At 45.4% G+C, this 14,823-nt stretch overlaps 1 protein-coding gene and 1 long non-coding RNA gene across 2 annotated transcripts in view; one reads left to right on the top strand and one right to left on the bottom strand.

Annotated features, from left to right (window-relative positions):
- Positions 1 to 6,846, bottom strand: part of YWHAZ (tyrosine 3-monooxygenase/tryptophan 5-monooxygenase activation protein zeta) — a 28,156-nt gene extending 21,310 nt beyond the window's left edge. Inside the window, exons 1-2 of the mRNA XM_064442301.1 lie at positions 6,721 to 6,846; positions 3,922 to 4,225 (exon numbers count right to left, since the gene is read on the bottom strand). Coding sequence (XP_064298371.1) covers positions 3,922 to 4,215 — 294 coding nt within the window. The 5' untranslated portion in view covers positions 4,216 to 4,225; positions 6,721 to 6,846. The remainder of the gene's footprint in view (positions 1 to 3,921; positions 4,226 to 6,720) is intronic.
- On the top strand, positions 6,796 to 13,164 carry LOC135311865 (uncharacterized). Its single transcript, XR_010371403.1, has 2 exons — positions 6,796 to 7,346; positions 9,254 to 13,164. It is a non-coding gene; the product is annotated as an uncharacterized LOC135311865 (long non-coding RNA).
- Positions 13,165 to 14,823: the final 1,659 nt, after the last annotated feature.

Raw genomic sequence — 14,823 nt, 5'->3', positions numbered from 1 at the left:
GAGACGGAGGCATCACCCAGAAGACTGGGTGTGGGGGGAAGAACATGAGAACCATCACACACTGTAGGCTTTGCATGTGCCAGCCTAGGGAAGAGAATGTAACTGACTAGAATTACATTCACACTAAAGTGAAGATAGCGGGTGTGTTTTAAATTATTAGTTTACATTTAGCTCATGTCAGAGACTGCCTGAAAGCTACTAGTAGTTCAGAGCTCCTGAGAACTTCTAACATGCGAGCAGTATCAGATGTTAGTTATTCAAAGACCTCTCCATATATTCTTCTCTGTACTTCAGAACCATCATTAGCTGAAAAATTAATCTTACTACAGATTTAATTTGAACCATTTCAGTTATGGCTCTGTTTCCCATTAACTGCAAAAAGCATTTTGAAGAAAGTCCACACCTGTTAGATTAATAACTATTTTTATTATGGAAATGACAAATAAAACATCATTATACTGGTATTTTAGACAGACCCTCCCTTCTACTACAGAAAGTGAAACAGGACATGAAGCACACACTTAGCTAACACAAGGAAAAGTACTTAACAAAAAGCTTAATTTCCTGTATCAGTATGAAATTTCTGAGGCTAGAAATTTTCTATAATACTCAAGCACATTTAAGATGCTCGATTATGGCAATGTACTTCCTTCCCCCCATACACTGTATTATTCTTGAAGAATTTGGAAATTCCGTCTTTATTGTTACAGTGCGAGGAACTTGGACTATACACAATGCATCACAATTATTTGCAGTTTATCAGCACTACCAGGCCAACTCCAAACTAGAGTCAGTTACACATACACTGGGGTATTTTCAGGTGTAAACTGATAGAATTGGTGCTGGACCAAGAGACTTTAGGTGTCTCTGCTTTGTACAGCAGCACTCTGAAGCTGTGGCAAACAAGAAGACGAGTTCAGCTGTTTGTAGGGCTGTAGAGGTACTCCACAGCAGGTTCAAGCAACACAAGATTTAAGAAGTGGCAAGGATGTAGATGCTGACTTTTCCTGCTGCAAGGTCAGCATAAAGAAGAAAAATAAATGGTTGGACCTGACCCATGTAACCCCTTAAGATTTTTTGTCACTGACTCTAATAGTTATGAAGCAAGAAAAAAAGTCTCACATTAATTGCTCTTACTCACTCTGCAAGTTAGGGAAGAGCTGGGAACAGAACCCAGGCACAGTTCAGTATACTCTGTGCCTACTGGATTAGAGAAGCTGTTTCTTCCAATCCACTAGTAATTTGATTCCAACAAATGAGGGAAGAGAGCAAGAAGCTGCAGAGAAGCCAGCTTTGGCTACATTCTGCTAGTCACAAACACATTCTCTTAATTGGTTTCCTCCCTTCAACACTGAAGTTAGGACACCAGTCACTTCCACGCTCAGCTGTGATGTAACACCCCAGGGTATTAAATATTACTTAAGAGAGCCTAGCAGGCAACTGAAGACACAACAACAGTTCAAACAGATTCACAGCCTTAATAAAAAGACACAAAAATTTCCAAGCTGCTTTTGTACTGTAATTGGTAAGGCTCGTGACTGAAGTATTTGAAAGTTTGTTAACACTTCAGGTCCTATTAATGGCATCCTTCACACAAATCAAGATTTGGTAAGCCTTGTTTTTCACTTCTGTGGACAGTTATAGACCAGATTATGCTGTACAAAAATTACAGGCGCTCTTCTGAAAAAAATCCAAGTTCTACATTTCCATGTACCATTGTGCAGATTCCTGTTCATAAAAAACCAACTAACTAGGTTACCACAATTCTTTTTCTCTCTGATAAAGCGAAGTGGCTTTCAAATAAAGCAATATGGTGAGCCATCTTTCTAAGTAAGGATGTACGTGAACAGGATATTCCAACAAAGAAGCAAGAATATAAAGCTAATTCTTCAATGCAAGTAGCAGCAGTGTCAAATGTAGTGCATACCGTTTGAAAGTGTTTTAAGTCCCATCCCTTGAATAAAAAAAATAAAAAAAAAGCAGCAGCTTTTCTTTTTAAACCTAAGTCTACAAAAGTGGTTTTATTACTGCTAATCACTACCTAAGGAATTGTTTCTTCTGGACAGTAATCTTCCCTTAATCTATTAGGGAAAATTGGACTGGTAACACTAAAAATTTGTATGCCATTTGCTGCATAAAAGTAGTAACATGTCAAAGAATAATAATGTATTTGAATAATATATGTACCTCTTTAATGAGAGAAAATTTATTTTAATGAGAGAAATTTTATTACTACCTCTTTAATGAGAGAAAACAAAGAGAATTTCAAGTCCATTTTGAGATTCAGAAGATTTAACAATATTCCGCACCCGTGCATACCCCCTGCTACTTCAGCTGCTGCAGCAAACTCAAAAGCTGGGGTTTTGTTTTAGTTTTTATATTTAGCTTGCACAATAAAAAGCTAGTTTTACCTCAATCTGGTTCCCATTATCAGAAAAAAAAAATTAATTGCAAACACTAAGTTCTTCTAAAAGGGGTTTCTAAGCCCAGTGACTTAATTAAAACGATTTCTTAAATCCAAATGTAGTACAAAAGCATTTCGGATCACTCTGAACTGAAAGCATCCACTCCTGAGGAATTTCCCATCAATAAAATAAATAAATAATTGGGAAAAAATCCAACCCACAAGAAATTAGAATGTCAGATTAGGATCCTTGTTTCCCTGGCTTAAATAGATGACCCACCACTTAACAACACTAGTAAATCAGTTCTTTCCTACGTGTAAGTTTGGCTTTTCCATTTTCATAGTGGAAGTTTAAGAGTTATCCTTACACAACACAATGAAACATACGAAACTGGGTGCGTTACAGTAACCATGGAAGCCAGCCTAAACTGGAAGCCAAGACTCAAGAGTTATCCATGCCGACTTTCACACACCCTTGGAGAACCAGTCTTCTAGAAACGATCACCGCCCATGTCATTTAGTTATCTTACACAGCAAGCAAAATTTATGCTACTCATCCATCTTAATTTTCGTTTGACATCAGATCTTCAAGCACATACTTCGCTATTTAACACCTCCCCCATATCACACATTGTTCTGTCATCTCCAGGTATGTGATCCCATGTCACATATGGGATGACACACCAGCAGGGTCCACAGGCCAGCGGACAGTTGTATTGCTGACAGTTAGCATCTACCTCACAACTGGTTGCAGGACTGGATGTCCGTTCATCATGTGCTTGCTGAAGCACCACAGGCATATGCACTTGGAAAAAAATCTGACAATCTGGAATAAGCATTTGGAAGAGGTTTGGATTTCATAAACCAGCCTCCTGACGAAAATATAGGCTTGTTTGCCAGGTACATGCACATTTGAACATAACTACAAACCACAGAAAGCATCTAATTTGAACACCCTTTTAGTTTGCTAATAAAAATTTTAAGTTTAAGAGGGTATCACAGCTTTTCTACTGCCTCTTCCTGCAGACAATTTTCTGCATGGCTGAGTCATAACTAACATTACATCATCTTACCCAGGGAGGGGCACAGTTTCCGTAGAGTGAGAACTACCTCTTACAACTAGAGCAGCACGTTAAAGTTGCAGAAATCAAAGCGAACTAGGATACAAATACTGCACTGAGGGGGGGAGGGCAGAGGAGAAAACCCCAAACCAAACCTGTACCTAGTTCAGTCTCGGAGGCATATGTTGATTTTTCATACCTATTACTTTATATGCAATAATGTTTCAGCATGTCTCCAAATTCACACTTGCATTCATAACTATGATGATTTGTATATAAATAATCAATACATTAGAAGGAAAGAAAGAGCCGGACTTTTTTTTTAAACCCTGTCCTTCAGATATAGCACAGGAGACCACAGCTTTACTGACAGACTAGAAGTAGTCCCAGAGGACCCAGCACCCTTTACCCTGTGACTCTAAGTAAAAATGGATCAACAGTTTCATTATTTCTCACCAGCACATCATTGCAGATGTCTCTTAGCTCAGTCTCAATTTTCTCTCTGTATTCTCGAGCCATCTGCTGTTTTTTCTCAGCGCCTTCCGTCTTTTGTTCAATACTTGAGACGACTCTCCAAGATGACCTACGGGCTCCTACAACATTTTTATAGGCAACAGAGAGAAGATTCCTCTCTTCATTGGACAACTCAGCTCCTTGCTCAGTCACAGACTTCATGCAACTTGCCATGTCATCATATCTTTCAGCCTGCTCAGCCAGTTTGGCCTTCTGCACCAGCTCATTTTTATCCATGCTGATATTTCTGAAGAGGAAAAATAGTGAGGCATTATTCAGACATTAATCAAGGACAACGGTGTTTTAACTTCATATGCAGAGCAACTGTTCTCTAAGTAGTTTGGAACTGTAAGAGGCACAACTGAAATGCAGAACACAAGGCATACCAACACTCAATGCTCTGTCACATGGATATGTGTATCAAAGACTTAAAGCCGCTGCTTCCGCCTGAAAAACTGGTACATTTAAAAAGTATGTTAATATTTTAATATTTTGATATTATTTTAATAAATGCAAACAAAAGCATCCAAAGGTGAACTGAGAGCAAGTTGTTTGATCTTATGCATATAAATGATCTTAGTTCTTTGACACCACTCTCTCGTAAGACTACATTCAAGCTGCAGCCATCAACTATGTCCAATTATCAATATAACAAAAATTACAAAGAACATATCCAACAGTAGGTTTTTCACAGGAAGAGACCAAATAAAGGTCTCCCTGTACCAGGTGACCCCCTGTGCCTTAATAGAATGCATAAAGACTTGGCAGAGGAATCTGCAAATCAAATCCCACACTGGATGTTACAAAGTCATAATCCACCAAATATCTACATTTACAGCTGTACACCCATCAACGTTAACTTTCTTTCCCAAAATGGGATACGGTAGACAGAGGGCTGAACAAGGTACTGCTTCTTCAGCCTGAGAGACTATGATTTCAGAGACAAAAGGAAATTTTAGTTTTTAAAAATATTCCTTCAAGATCAGTATTTGAGATAGCACAACCTGGCTAAGATGCTTCATAACCAGTATCTTATCAGCACTTAAAAAAAAAAAACAACAAGCTCTGCTGAACAGAGGTAACAGGCTCTTTTTTTTTGGTACGTCAGGAAAGAATACTGATCCCTCACCCCCCATCCTTTTATGTATCTTGACTTGATAATTTTGAGGCCCTGGCAATGTGCTTTGGGATATACACCTTTTAGAGTTCAGCCAGCTTATTAAATCAAGAACCAATTTTGGTCACGTACGCTTTATGTATTTCTGTATGTTCCGTAGACAACAATAAAGCGTCTAGATCTTTAACCTTTTTGTCGTTTTACAGGAAGTTACCACAAACAATAGCAGCACTATCTTCCATTTAGGAATAAATTAAGCGCAGATCAACGTTCTGGTCACCTGAAAGGGAAAGTTTTAGTAGCTTCTACCCCCAACACCGGGGCACAAAACTCAAAGGCTGTTCTGCTGCATTTGCTACCGTGTGCGTTGAAAACTTGACCGCACGGCGAACAGCCGGTTAAGGAGCCATTTTAAGGCAAGGTATTTGGGCTACGGTTATTTACCACCCGGCGTGATCCAGGAAGAGCGTGGTTAAAACGCCAGTTGCTATCAGGCCACCGAAGCTGCTCCGGCAGCATCCTTCCCGGCGGCGGAGGGCGAGGGCCCGCAGGGGCGGGGAGGGCTGGGCGCTGCCCGCCACCCCCCGCCCGGGAGGTGACAGGAGAAAATGGAGCGGCCCGGGGGAGGAGCGGGCCACCCCCCGGGGCCGGGAGGCGCGGTGAGGCGCGGGACCCCCCGGGGCCGGGAGGCGCGGTGAGGTGCGGCGCGGGCTCCCCCCGGACCGGGAGGCGCGGTGCGGGCCGCTCCTCCGCGCCCGCCGGCCACCGCATCCGCCCCGCCGCGGGGACACCAAGCCCGCCTTTGTCATGGCGGATGGGCGCCGGAGCCCAGCCCACTTTAGCGCGCGTTAATCCCGCTCACCTCCGCCCAGCGCCGCCACCGGCGGAGAAGGGGGGGGGGGGGGGGAGAGGATGCCGCCTCCCCGCCCCGGCAGCGGCCGGACGAGGGGAAGCCCGTGGGGCCCAGCCCCGGGGAATGGCGGGGCGGGTGGGGAGGGGGAGGCGGCGGAGGAGGAGCACCCCCCCCGCCCTGGGGAGCCGCCGCTGCCCCCCGGGACCCCCCGAGCGGGGTGGGGGGGGGGAGGACGGGCGGGGGTGGCTGAGGGGAGGGGAGAGAGCCCGGCCGAGGGGCGGCCGCTGCGGCTCTTCCGCGCCCGGGCAGCGCTCCCGGCGGGAGACCACACCCAGCGGCGGCGCCGCGGCCCCCCGCCCCCTCCCGGCAGAGGCGGCGCGACCCCCACCGCCCCCATCCACCCACCCCTCTACACCCACGGGCGCGGGGTCGCCCCCTCCGCATCGCACCGCGCCACGGGCGGGTCCCTCACCTGCCGCCCCCGCCCCGCCGCCCCCGGTGGCTCTCCCCCTTCCCCTCCGTTCCTCATCGCCAGCGGGGAGGGGCACCCGCCACCGCCGCCTCACCTGCGCTGCCCCCGCCGCCCCCCGCCGCCCCGCTCCCGCCCCGTCGCGGACGAGGAGGGGGGGGTAAGGGAGGGCTGGGCGCTGCCTGCCCGCCCGGCCGCCGGCCGGCCGCCTCGCTCGGCTCGCCCCCCCCCCCCCCCGAGCCCCCGGGGGCGGGGGGCAGGGTCCTGGGCCCCAGGGCGGCGCGGCGCGGCGGGCCCTGTTACCTGTGCGCGGCGGCGGCGGGAGCGCGGCGGCGGGTGTCTCGGTGCGGGCGGCCGGCGCGGACTGTGCCTGCCTCGCGGCTCGCTGCGCTGCAGCCTGCCTCCCTCCCTCCCAGCGCCACACACGGCCCCTCCGCCAATCACCGCGCCGCAACGCGCGGGCAGCGCACCGCCCGTGACGTCAGCCGGGGCCATGGCAACGGCGAAGGCGCGAGCACGAGCCCGCGCCTCCCTCTCCCGTTCTCCGGCGCGCCGCAGGGCGGAGGCCTCGCCAACCGCCACGGGCGCGCGGGTCGGCGGGACACGCCTAGAATTGGCGGTCCCGCCCGCGGGCGCGTGCACCCGCCGCCCCCCCCCCCCCCCCATTCCCCCAACAACGACTGCGGAGCCGAGCGGGGCGGGGGGTCGGCCGCGCTGCGGGGCTGCCGCAGGACCCGGCCCGGCCGGGGCAGGGCGGTGTCCCGCCCGCTCGGCCCTGGCCTCTGACACGGCTGCCTCGTCCGGCACGGCTTGGCTTGGCACGGCACGGCACGGCACGGCCGGGAGTCCCCTTCACCCGCCCCTGCCTTCACCACCGGTCGGCTGAGGAGACCCGCGGTGGCGGAGCTGGCCCCGGGCGCTGTGTGGAAGCGTGTGGAAGCGTAGCGGGGGGGGTGGGCGGGGGGCACCGCCCGATGTGGCCGTGGGTTGCATGTGGGTGTCTTCCCCCACATTCACCACACGCCCCAAGCGACTTCTCTCGGATTCGCGTGTTCCACGAGGGACGAGTTTTTCCCGTTAAACCCCCCGCCAAGCCCCCGCGGAGCCTGGCTGAGTGTCCGGTACCCTTTCAGTTGCAGGAATGCGATGTGGGGTGTCTGTGGTGAAGGCCGGGTCGGTGGGCAAGCTCCAGGGTATGGAGGAGACGGGGACCATAGGGGTCTGCGTGACGGTCTGTGGCTGCTGAGCAAGGTGCCAAACCCTGTGCCGGGAGCCGACTCCTGGAGTGGGAGCAGGAAGGAGGTTGTGGGTTGGGAAGACCCAGATGAGGACAGCACACGGAGCCTGGGCAGGAACCCAGGGAATGGCAGCAGGGCTCTGGGAGACCCTGCTAGGGGCTGGTGGGGTGGAAACATGGCCAGGTTCTGCAGATACAAACAGTCCGTTTGCAGGCCTCCCCCTTGGAAAGGCAAACGGGCATGCAAACGTTGATGAGAATGTGCTGACAGGAGTAGGAAGAGTATTAAAATAATAAACATTGCATTCCAACAAATTGGAAATGCTTTTTTTATTAAAAAAAAATTGTTTCCCAAAGGGGTTCAAAGCATGCGTTCACTTGTCCCCTTTTTGAAGAGCTTGTCCCAGCTTGATTCCCTGACTCAAGTAGGCGGTGTCCTGGCCTCTCATATGCTTTCTCCTGGGCTCTGGGATCAGTAGTATCTAACAGAATTAGAAATAAGATGGAGAAAGCACCTCAATAACGTTTTTTGAAAAGGGTCGGGTAGGATAGAAGGGGTAGGGCGATTTTATCTTCCAGACTCAGGCTGTGTCTGGCAATGTCGCAGATCAGGAGCACTTCCAGCAGGAGAGGGAGATTCCCCCCGGGGGCTCCCTCCAGGCTCATGTGGCTATGTGAGGCTCCGGTGAGCACTCCGCCCTGTCCCTTCTGAATGCCAGGTCTCCTATAAAACCTCAGGCTCTGGTCATGTGGGTGGTTACTGTATCCCAGCTGTGGATCCGGCCGTAACTGGAAATCAAGCGAAAGCAGCTTTCTGAGCGACTCCTGCTCGGATCACAAATACTTGCTTGACTAATGGTTCAAAACAACTCGTGCAGGAATAGCCACAGCACAGGATGGACGTGTATTTATGTAGAGAGAGTCATAAAAACCTGTTGGTAGGGTAGTATGTGGGAAGGGTGCAGTGCTTCCTTATCAGAAAGCAAGATGAAGTTATGAATGTATTTGCGTTCTTGACAAGTGTCTGGCCGAGATCAGGTTGGTGCGGTACCAGAGACGGCAGTGTCAACAGGTTCTCCTGCAGGCACGCTGCCTCCTGCCTCCTCGTCTTGCCTGCATGCTTCTCGCTGTCCTTTCCAGGCGCTTTCTGGGGTAGCTTCTCGGTATGTTCCTTGTCTCCCTTCTGCCCTGCATTGATGAGGTGACTGTAGACCTCAGAGTGCAATACAGTGACCAGGACGAGCGTTTTGTTTCTAAATCTTCAAAGCAACGATCATGTGTTTTGACTGCATATCAGAAAGGTGCTATTTTAAGCTCTGCAAGACAAAGTTGACTTTTTAAGAATAGGGCTTTTCTTCATTTACCCTTAAAATTGTATCATATAAAGAACATCTAGGTTTTCTGTCGTGGCATTTTACCTACAGGGCTTGTTTATGGATGTCTTATTACCCTTTCTCATGGCCTACGATGTATGTTAGGGGTTGTCATAATGCATGTTTTCCCCCATGTAAGTTTTGTCCAGCAACTTCTGTTATCTTAGACATTGATTTAACAGTGGGTTGTTTTTTTTTTTTGTTTTTTTTTTTTATTTCTCATTAGTTCTAGTGCCTTCCATTTACTCCAAGGTTTAATGAATTTCATTCACGTTCCTGTGGAATATTGCTGGAACACTTGTGAAGAGAGCTAAAAAAAAGCAAAGCGGGCAATATCGGGTAGAGCAAAGCTCACCAGAATTTACTAGCTGTGTCAGGTGAGAACATTGCTGTTGCTTAATTTAAATGTGAAGAAGAATATAACCTTTCTTTTTACTTCCCCAGTGATGCTTTGTTGGGCTATACAGATACAGAGTTCGTTTTTGAAACAAGCATTGTAACACTCAGGTTCATAATGTATTCCAATACACAATGCTTCGTCTTATCTGTTTTTATATTTTATCATTATTTTCCACTTTAGGAAGCAATAGGAGGAGAGCTCGAGAGCTGTACTTGAACACAGATGGTATGATGGCACAGCATTTGCTGCAACTTGCTTCAAGTTATGTTACAGAGTTCATTTTTAACATAAGCTTTAAACCTTTATTTTGTAGAAAAGTCTCATTGAAATGGCAACCACCCATATATAGACTATACATTTTCAGAGGTGCTTGAATATTTTGTGGTAACATGATGAAAAATTAACTGATACAGGAAAATTAATAATCCTTAAAAGTGTGTAAAGAATCCAGACTGGAGCATATGTTAGATGAAGCACAGGTATGTATTGCTTTTTGGTATCTCCAGGAAGTATAGGGGAACTCCTTGTGAAGTAGCCTGTAATACTGTATTAATAGTTTTGTGGAAGGAAAACATCAGCCTTTCCATTCATTCCTTTCCATTATTTCTGGTTTTGGAGTGAATGGAACATCTCCTGCAACAACCCTAATTGCCACTAACCATAGTTTGTGTTTGCCAACAGCCCCATGTGTCAATAGATGCTGCACTCCTTCCCCTTTAAGTGGGTTATTTCTGCCAAACACCATTTCCACTCCTCTGGATTTCATGAATGCTGCCATTTGAAACAGATCCAAGGAATTAGACATTACTCACCTTTGCATACGCTGTCTCGTGAACAGATACTCTCCTGCTGTCTTCTATTCTTATATTTCCTGCACTTTTTCCCCAGCATGGAATGTTTTATTTTGTCTTTCTTATTACAGTTTTGACCAGGGAACTTTGTCTCTTAAAAAGATAGGCTTTAAGCAGTTTCCCTTTTCTTCAAAAGCATTTTCCCTTCTGCTCTCCACACAGCTTTTTGTTCAATGACTTGCACTTTCACTATCTCAGACTGTCAGGCGTACTTGTCGGCAGCTAGGAGCAAAAACTCATTTGTAGAGTTAGACACATTTGCATATAAAAGTATATATATATATGTTTATTTACATTGCTTCTCTCTTTCTTATATGAGAGGAAGAAACTGAGGGACAGGGTGGGGGGACGACCCAGATATCTTTTATTTTCCCTCTACCACAGCATTTAGTTCTTTCTTCTTCCCTCTCATCCTTTGTCCCATAAGTGTTTAGTTATTCTTCCCTGTGCCTAACCATGTTTAATTAAAAGTGGACAGGTAGCAAGGCAGGGTTATCTATGAACTAGAAGATGGCAGGATTTTTGGGGGGTTACCCTCGCATAGGCCACAGAAGGCAGTCCAGGAAGTCTGTAGGAATAGCTCTTCAAAGTCGGCGAATGTGGTCAGGACCGGAAGGCACGGCAGTGGTTGCTCTCAGTGCTAACCAGGCTGCTGCTAGAAAATGGAGATGTTCTGATTGACTGTTTTTTTCCTGGGAACAGGAAAATGAGGAAAGGCAGCCTAGCAAAGGGCATTTCTCTGGAGACCAGGAGATGATTCTGCAAATCTGCGGCCTGCAGGGGGAAAAAAAAAGAAGAGTTGGCAGCTCTGTTGTATGCTCTCCTGCTGTCAGGAGCTACTTTTCTGAAAGCTGCTTGCTCAAAATCCTGACTGTTTTGACTTTGTTACATACATACCTTTCTGTGCTGATTCTCAGGCTACATGATTATACTGTATATAGGAGTACTCTTATGCAGCCTTTGTGTGTTTCTGTAGGGCTTTGAGCCTCTTGCCTTCCACTTAGCAAGAGCAAGATCATCAGAGTATTACCACTTTTCTGGAATAAAAAACATTTATTAACATTTTTAGGAATATGTCCTAGCTATCTTTATTTCCTTGGCCACAGCCTGTGATTTACAAGTCAAACTTCAAGCTTTGCCAAGGGAATGAGATACTTCATTCCTCTCCCTTGTAGTCTGTGCTGTTGGATCAACTGACACCCTTTGTCCTTGGGATACTCTTGTAGGTTGACCCAACTGAGAGACTTCAGTGAAGGATGGGTGCATTTTAGATTTTTCTTTTTGTTCCTTTTTCCCCCTGCAGTGGTCTAAAATTAGTCAGATTCTGACTCTGTGTCAGGTGCCAGTGATAAAACATACAAATTGTGTAAAAGGCTGCTATTTTCCATCACTGAGTGGAAAGTAGTTAGAGCTGCTGGATCCCACATGGCCTTTCTCTCTGCCTCATCAAAGATGTCATGAGAACCTTCTCTAACCTCCTCACCTGTCTATCCATAGCCAAATTTTATAGAAAATGGCATATTTAGCTGAAGAATCAGAGTACCAGTGAGGCCTGCTTAAGTAATCCCATACCTTGGATTAAAATCCTGAAACGATTTTGGATGTGGACTAGTTTAAATATATATATATATATTAGAGAGTTAGTGAGTGATTGGAAGTGTCCCCTAGGATGATTCCTCAGATTTGGCCGTCAATAAAACACAAAGGTAATTTTCACAAAAATAATTTTAAAATGTTTGCAAACATCTTGTCACCAAATTGACAAGTATCCAAGAAGGATGTCAGGATACCCGCTGAATAAATGGCATCGAAGTGATGAACATTCCTTCATTCTGAAAAAAAGTGATGTAAAATGGCAACTTCCTTCACAGAACTTGTCACCAAATGATGAAGATAAATCAGCACTGTTCTTTACTGCATACTGACCTTCCTGAGAAAGGAAGCTAGATACTGTTCTTTCTCATTTATAAAAAGCTCCAGGAAGGTATGAAAGGCTTTAAGTTTGTACAGGTGTCATTAAAAAGCTGAATTTAATCTAAATAACTTATATTTCTGACTTTTAGCATATGACATGGGGAAGAACATCAGGACCTGGTTGCACTTGAAGGGCTGCAGTAGCTTTCTGTAAGCAGTGAGTTGGCAGGAGAGCTTGAGAGGTCTGGGTGAGAAGGCTCCTATCTGTAGAGTGTAGGTCCATATACAGATCTCATTTGGTTCCTTTCATTGTCGTGTCTGAGTGCATCAGTTACATCTGAGCACCTACGTATTGAATGTAAAAGTGTGCAAAGTCTTGCATTGCTGGGAGCTCATTTTGAAATCAGGCAACTTGGCATTGCTTTAGGTGTATCTACTTTCCCATGGAAAATTCAGTTTGTTTCTGTGTTGTACCTGACTTGATTCTACAGTATTAGATGCAAACTCAAAAGCTGCACGGAAGAACAAAGTTCATCACTCTTGAATAAGATTGATTAATCAGACTATTTCAAGATGCAGCAAGGGAACGTTTTAGGGATGCTGCTGCAGTCATCAGAACCATGAAGAAATCAAATGAAATATCCCCAACCATCAGCAACATAAAGGAGGTTTAACACGGGTGTTTGAAACCGCTTGGCTAGACAGAGACCTGCAAGTGCAACATATATGTTTTATATATTATGCTTTTATTATATTCTCATTCCTATCTGATTGCCCAATGCTGAGGCGTTTGTGTGTCTTCCAAACATACATTGAAAGAGCATATCACATATGTTTTCTCCTCCATTTCTCCCTACGGGAAGCAAGATGGATGGTGCCAAAACGGCGTACTTTGCGCTGGGATGCGTGAAGGCAGTTGGCTGCCCACGCCACTGGGAGCGTCGACTGAACGTGGGTCCTCCAGGGCTGGAAGTATGTGTTTGAGTGAATTTAACATGGTGTTGATAAATTATGCGTCTGTCTTATCCTGGTCCTCCACACAGGACTGAATTACACCCTGAATTACTGAATCCTGAGTAATTCTGTTGTTTTATAGATGAAAACAGTTTTTTTCTTTTTGCAAGCAATAGCCATTGGGATTTGGGAACTGAGAACTCTTTTAGCTTGTATTCATTTCTGTTATGTGTAACTGCTGTTGAGTGAGCAAGATAAAACTTAAAAAGTGTTACCAGAAGAGACAGGATGTCTTGAAGCAAACTTGTGACTAACATCATTCTATTACACCTACTTTGATTTTTTTTCAGACTTATTTTTTATTTATTTGAGCTTACTAGCTAATGTTATTTTAATGTTGATTGTCAGGAAAAAGGCACCGTAATGTCTTGTTTCAAGTTGATTCTACCACTTAAGTTCAGACTTTCTTGTCTGCTGTGCATTTACTCTGAGTTAGTTTGTCCGTTATTTTTTTAAATGATAAATTATTTATTATTTTCTTTACATTCTTTAGAAATATACAGTAGCTGTTAGAGTTGAAGGCATCAGAAAAATGCCAAGTTACCAGTCTCATAAGGTACACCCTGAGGATTTCTGGAGGACCTCAAAAACAAAATAGTGTAGCTGCTATAGGGTATATGCAAACTCTCGCTATAAATGTTTGCCATTAAAAGGATCAATGAGTAATGTATTGAACCTGTATTTTTTAAAGGTAATCCAATGAATTATTAATACAGTGATGATCATTTGAAGTTCTACTTAAAAATGGAATGATACAGCACCTCAAAGGTGATTTTATGAGGTGGTCTAAGAAATGACAATTTCTAGAGCCAAAAAATCTGTCTCATTAATCTCATCCTCGTATCTGAATGGTTCGATAGCGGTATGGATGAAGGAGAGCTAACTAGTCTATTCTATTTAGATTTTCGCAAGCCTTTCGTAAAATTATCACAACAGGCTACTAAAGAAATTTAGAACGAATATTAGGCCCCTAATTAAGTAACTTTATTCAAGTTATAGGCATTAATTGCATGTCTGACCTTGAAGGTTTTCTTAATGCAGTAGGAACTTACATTTTCCACTGGTAAGATCGCTCAGATCCCGTTTTTGCTGCTGAGCATGTGCAAAACCATCTTGACAGCTCCAGGCTGCTAAGCCCCAAAGAAATACATAAAATAAGCATTTTCATGCAAGTTTCCTCTCAACTGCCTGTCAACCTCAGTTTTGCATCCCAGCAACCAACTCATTTTATTTTATACTGACTACATTTATCACAATTTATTTTATATTCTTGATAGGATATTGAAAGAGGCTCTCAGGGCCACAGATTGCTGCTGAAATGTTAGACAACATTTGGCACGAACAGGATCAGAAATTAAAAACTGGCATTTTTTAGCCTGGTTGCCTTTGAAATGAGGTTTATGAGATTGTGTTGTTTATCTCTCTGTACATTCAGCAATTCGCCTTAAAAACTTTGGGACCCAATTTCAACCAAATTTGAAAGATGAGCTGATATCTCAAGATAAATAAGGTCTATGAAAAACTGCAGCTGTACGGAGGACAAAGCGCATAATTAAATGCCTGCGCTGTGGAAAAGGCAGGTGGAAGCCAGCCTTTATATAGCGATTGAGAGCTGCC

The sequence above is a fragment of the Phalacrocorax carbo genome, chromosome 2 (genome assembly GCF_963921805.1).
Source record: "Phalacrocorax carbo chromosome 2, bPhaCar2.1, whole genome shotgun sequence".
Lineage (NCBI taxonomy): Eukaryota > Metazoa > Chordata > Aves > Suliformes > Phalacrocoracidae > Phalacrocorax > Phalacrocorax carbo.
This window is presented reverse-complemented; position numbering and strand designations above follow the sequence as displayed.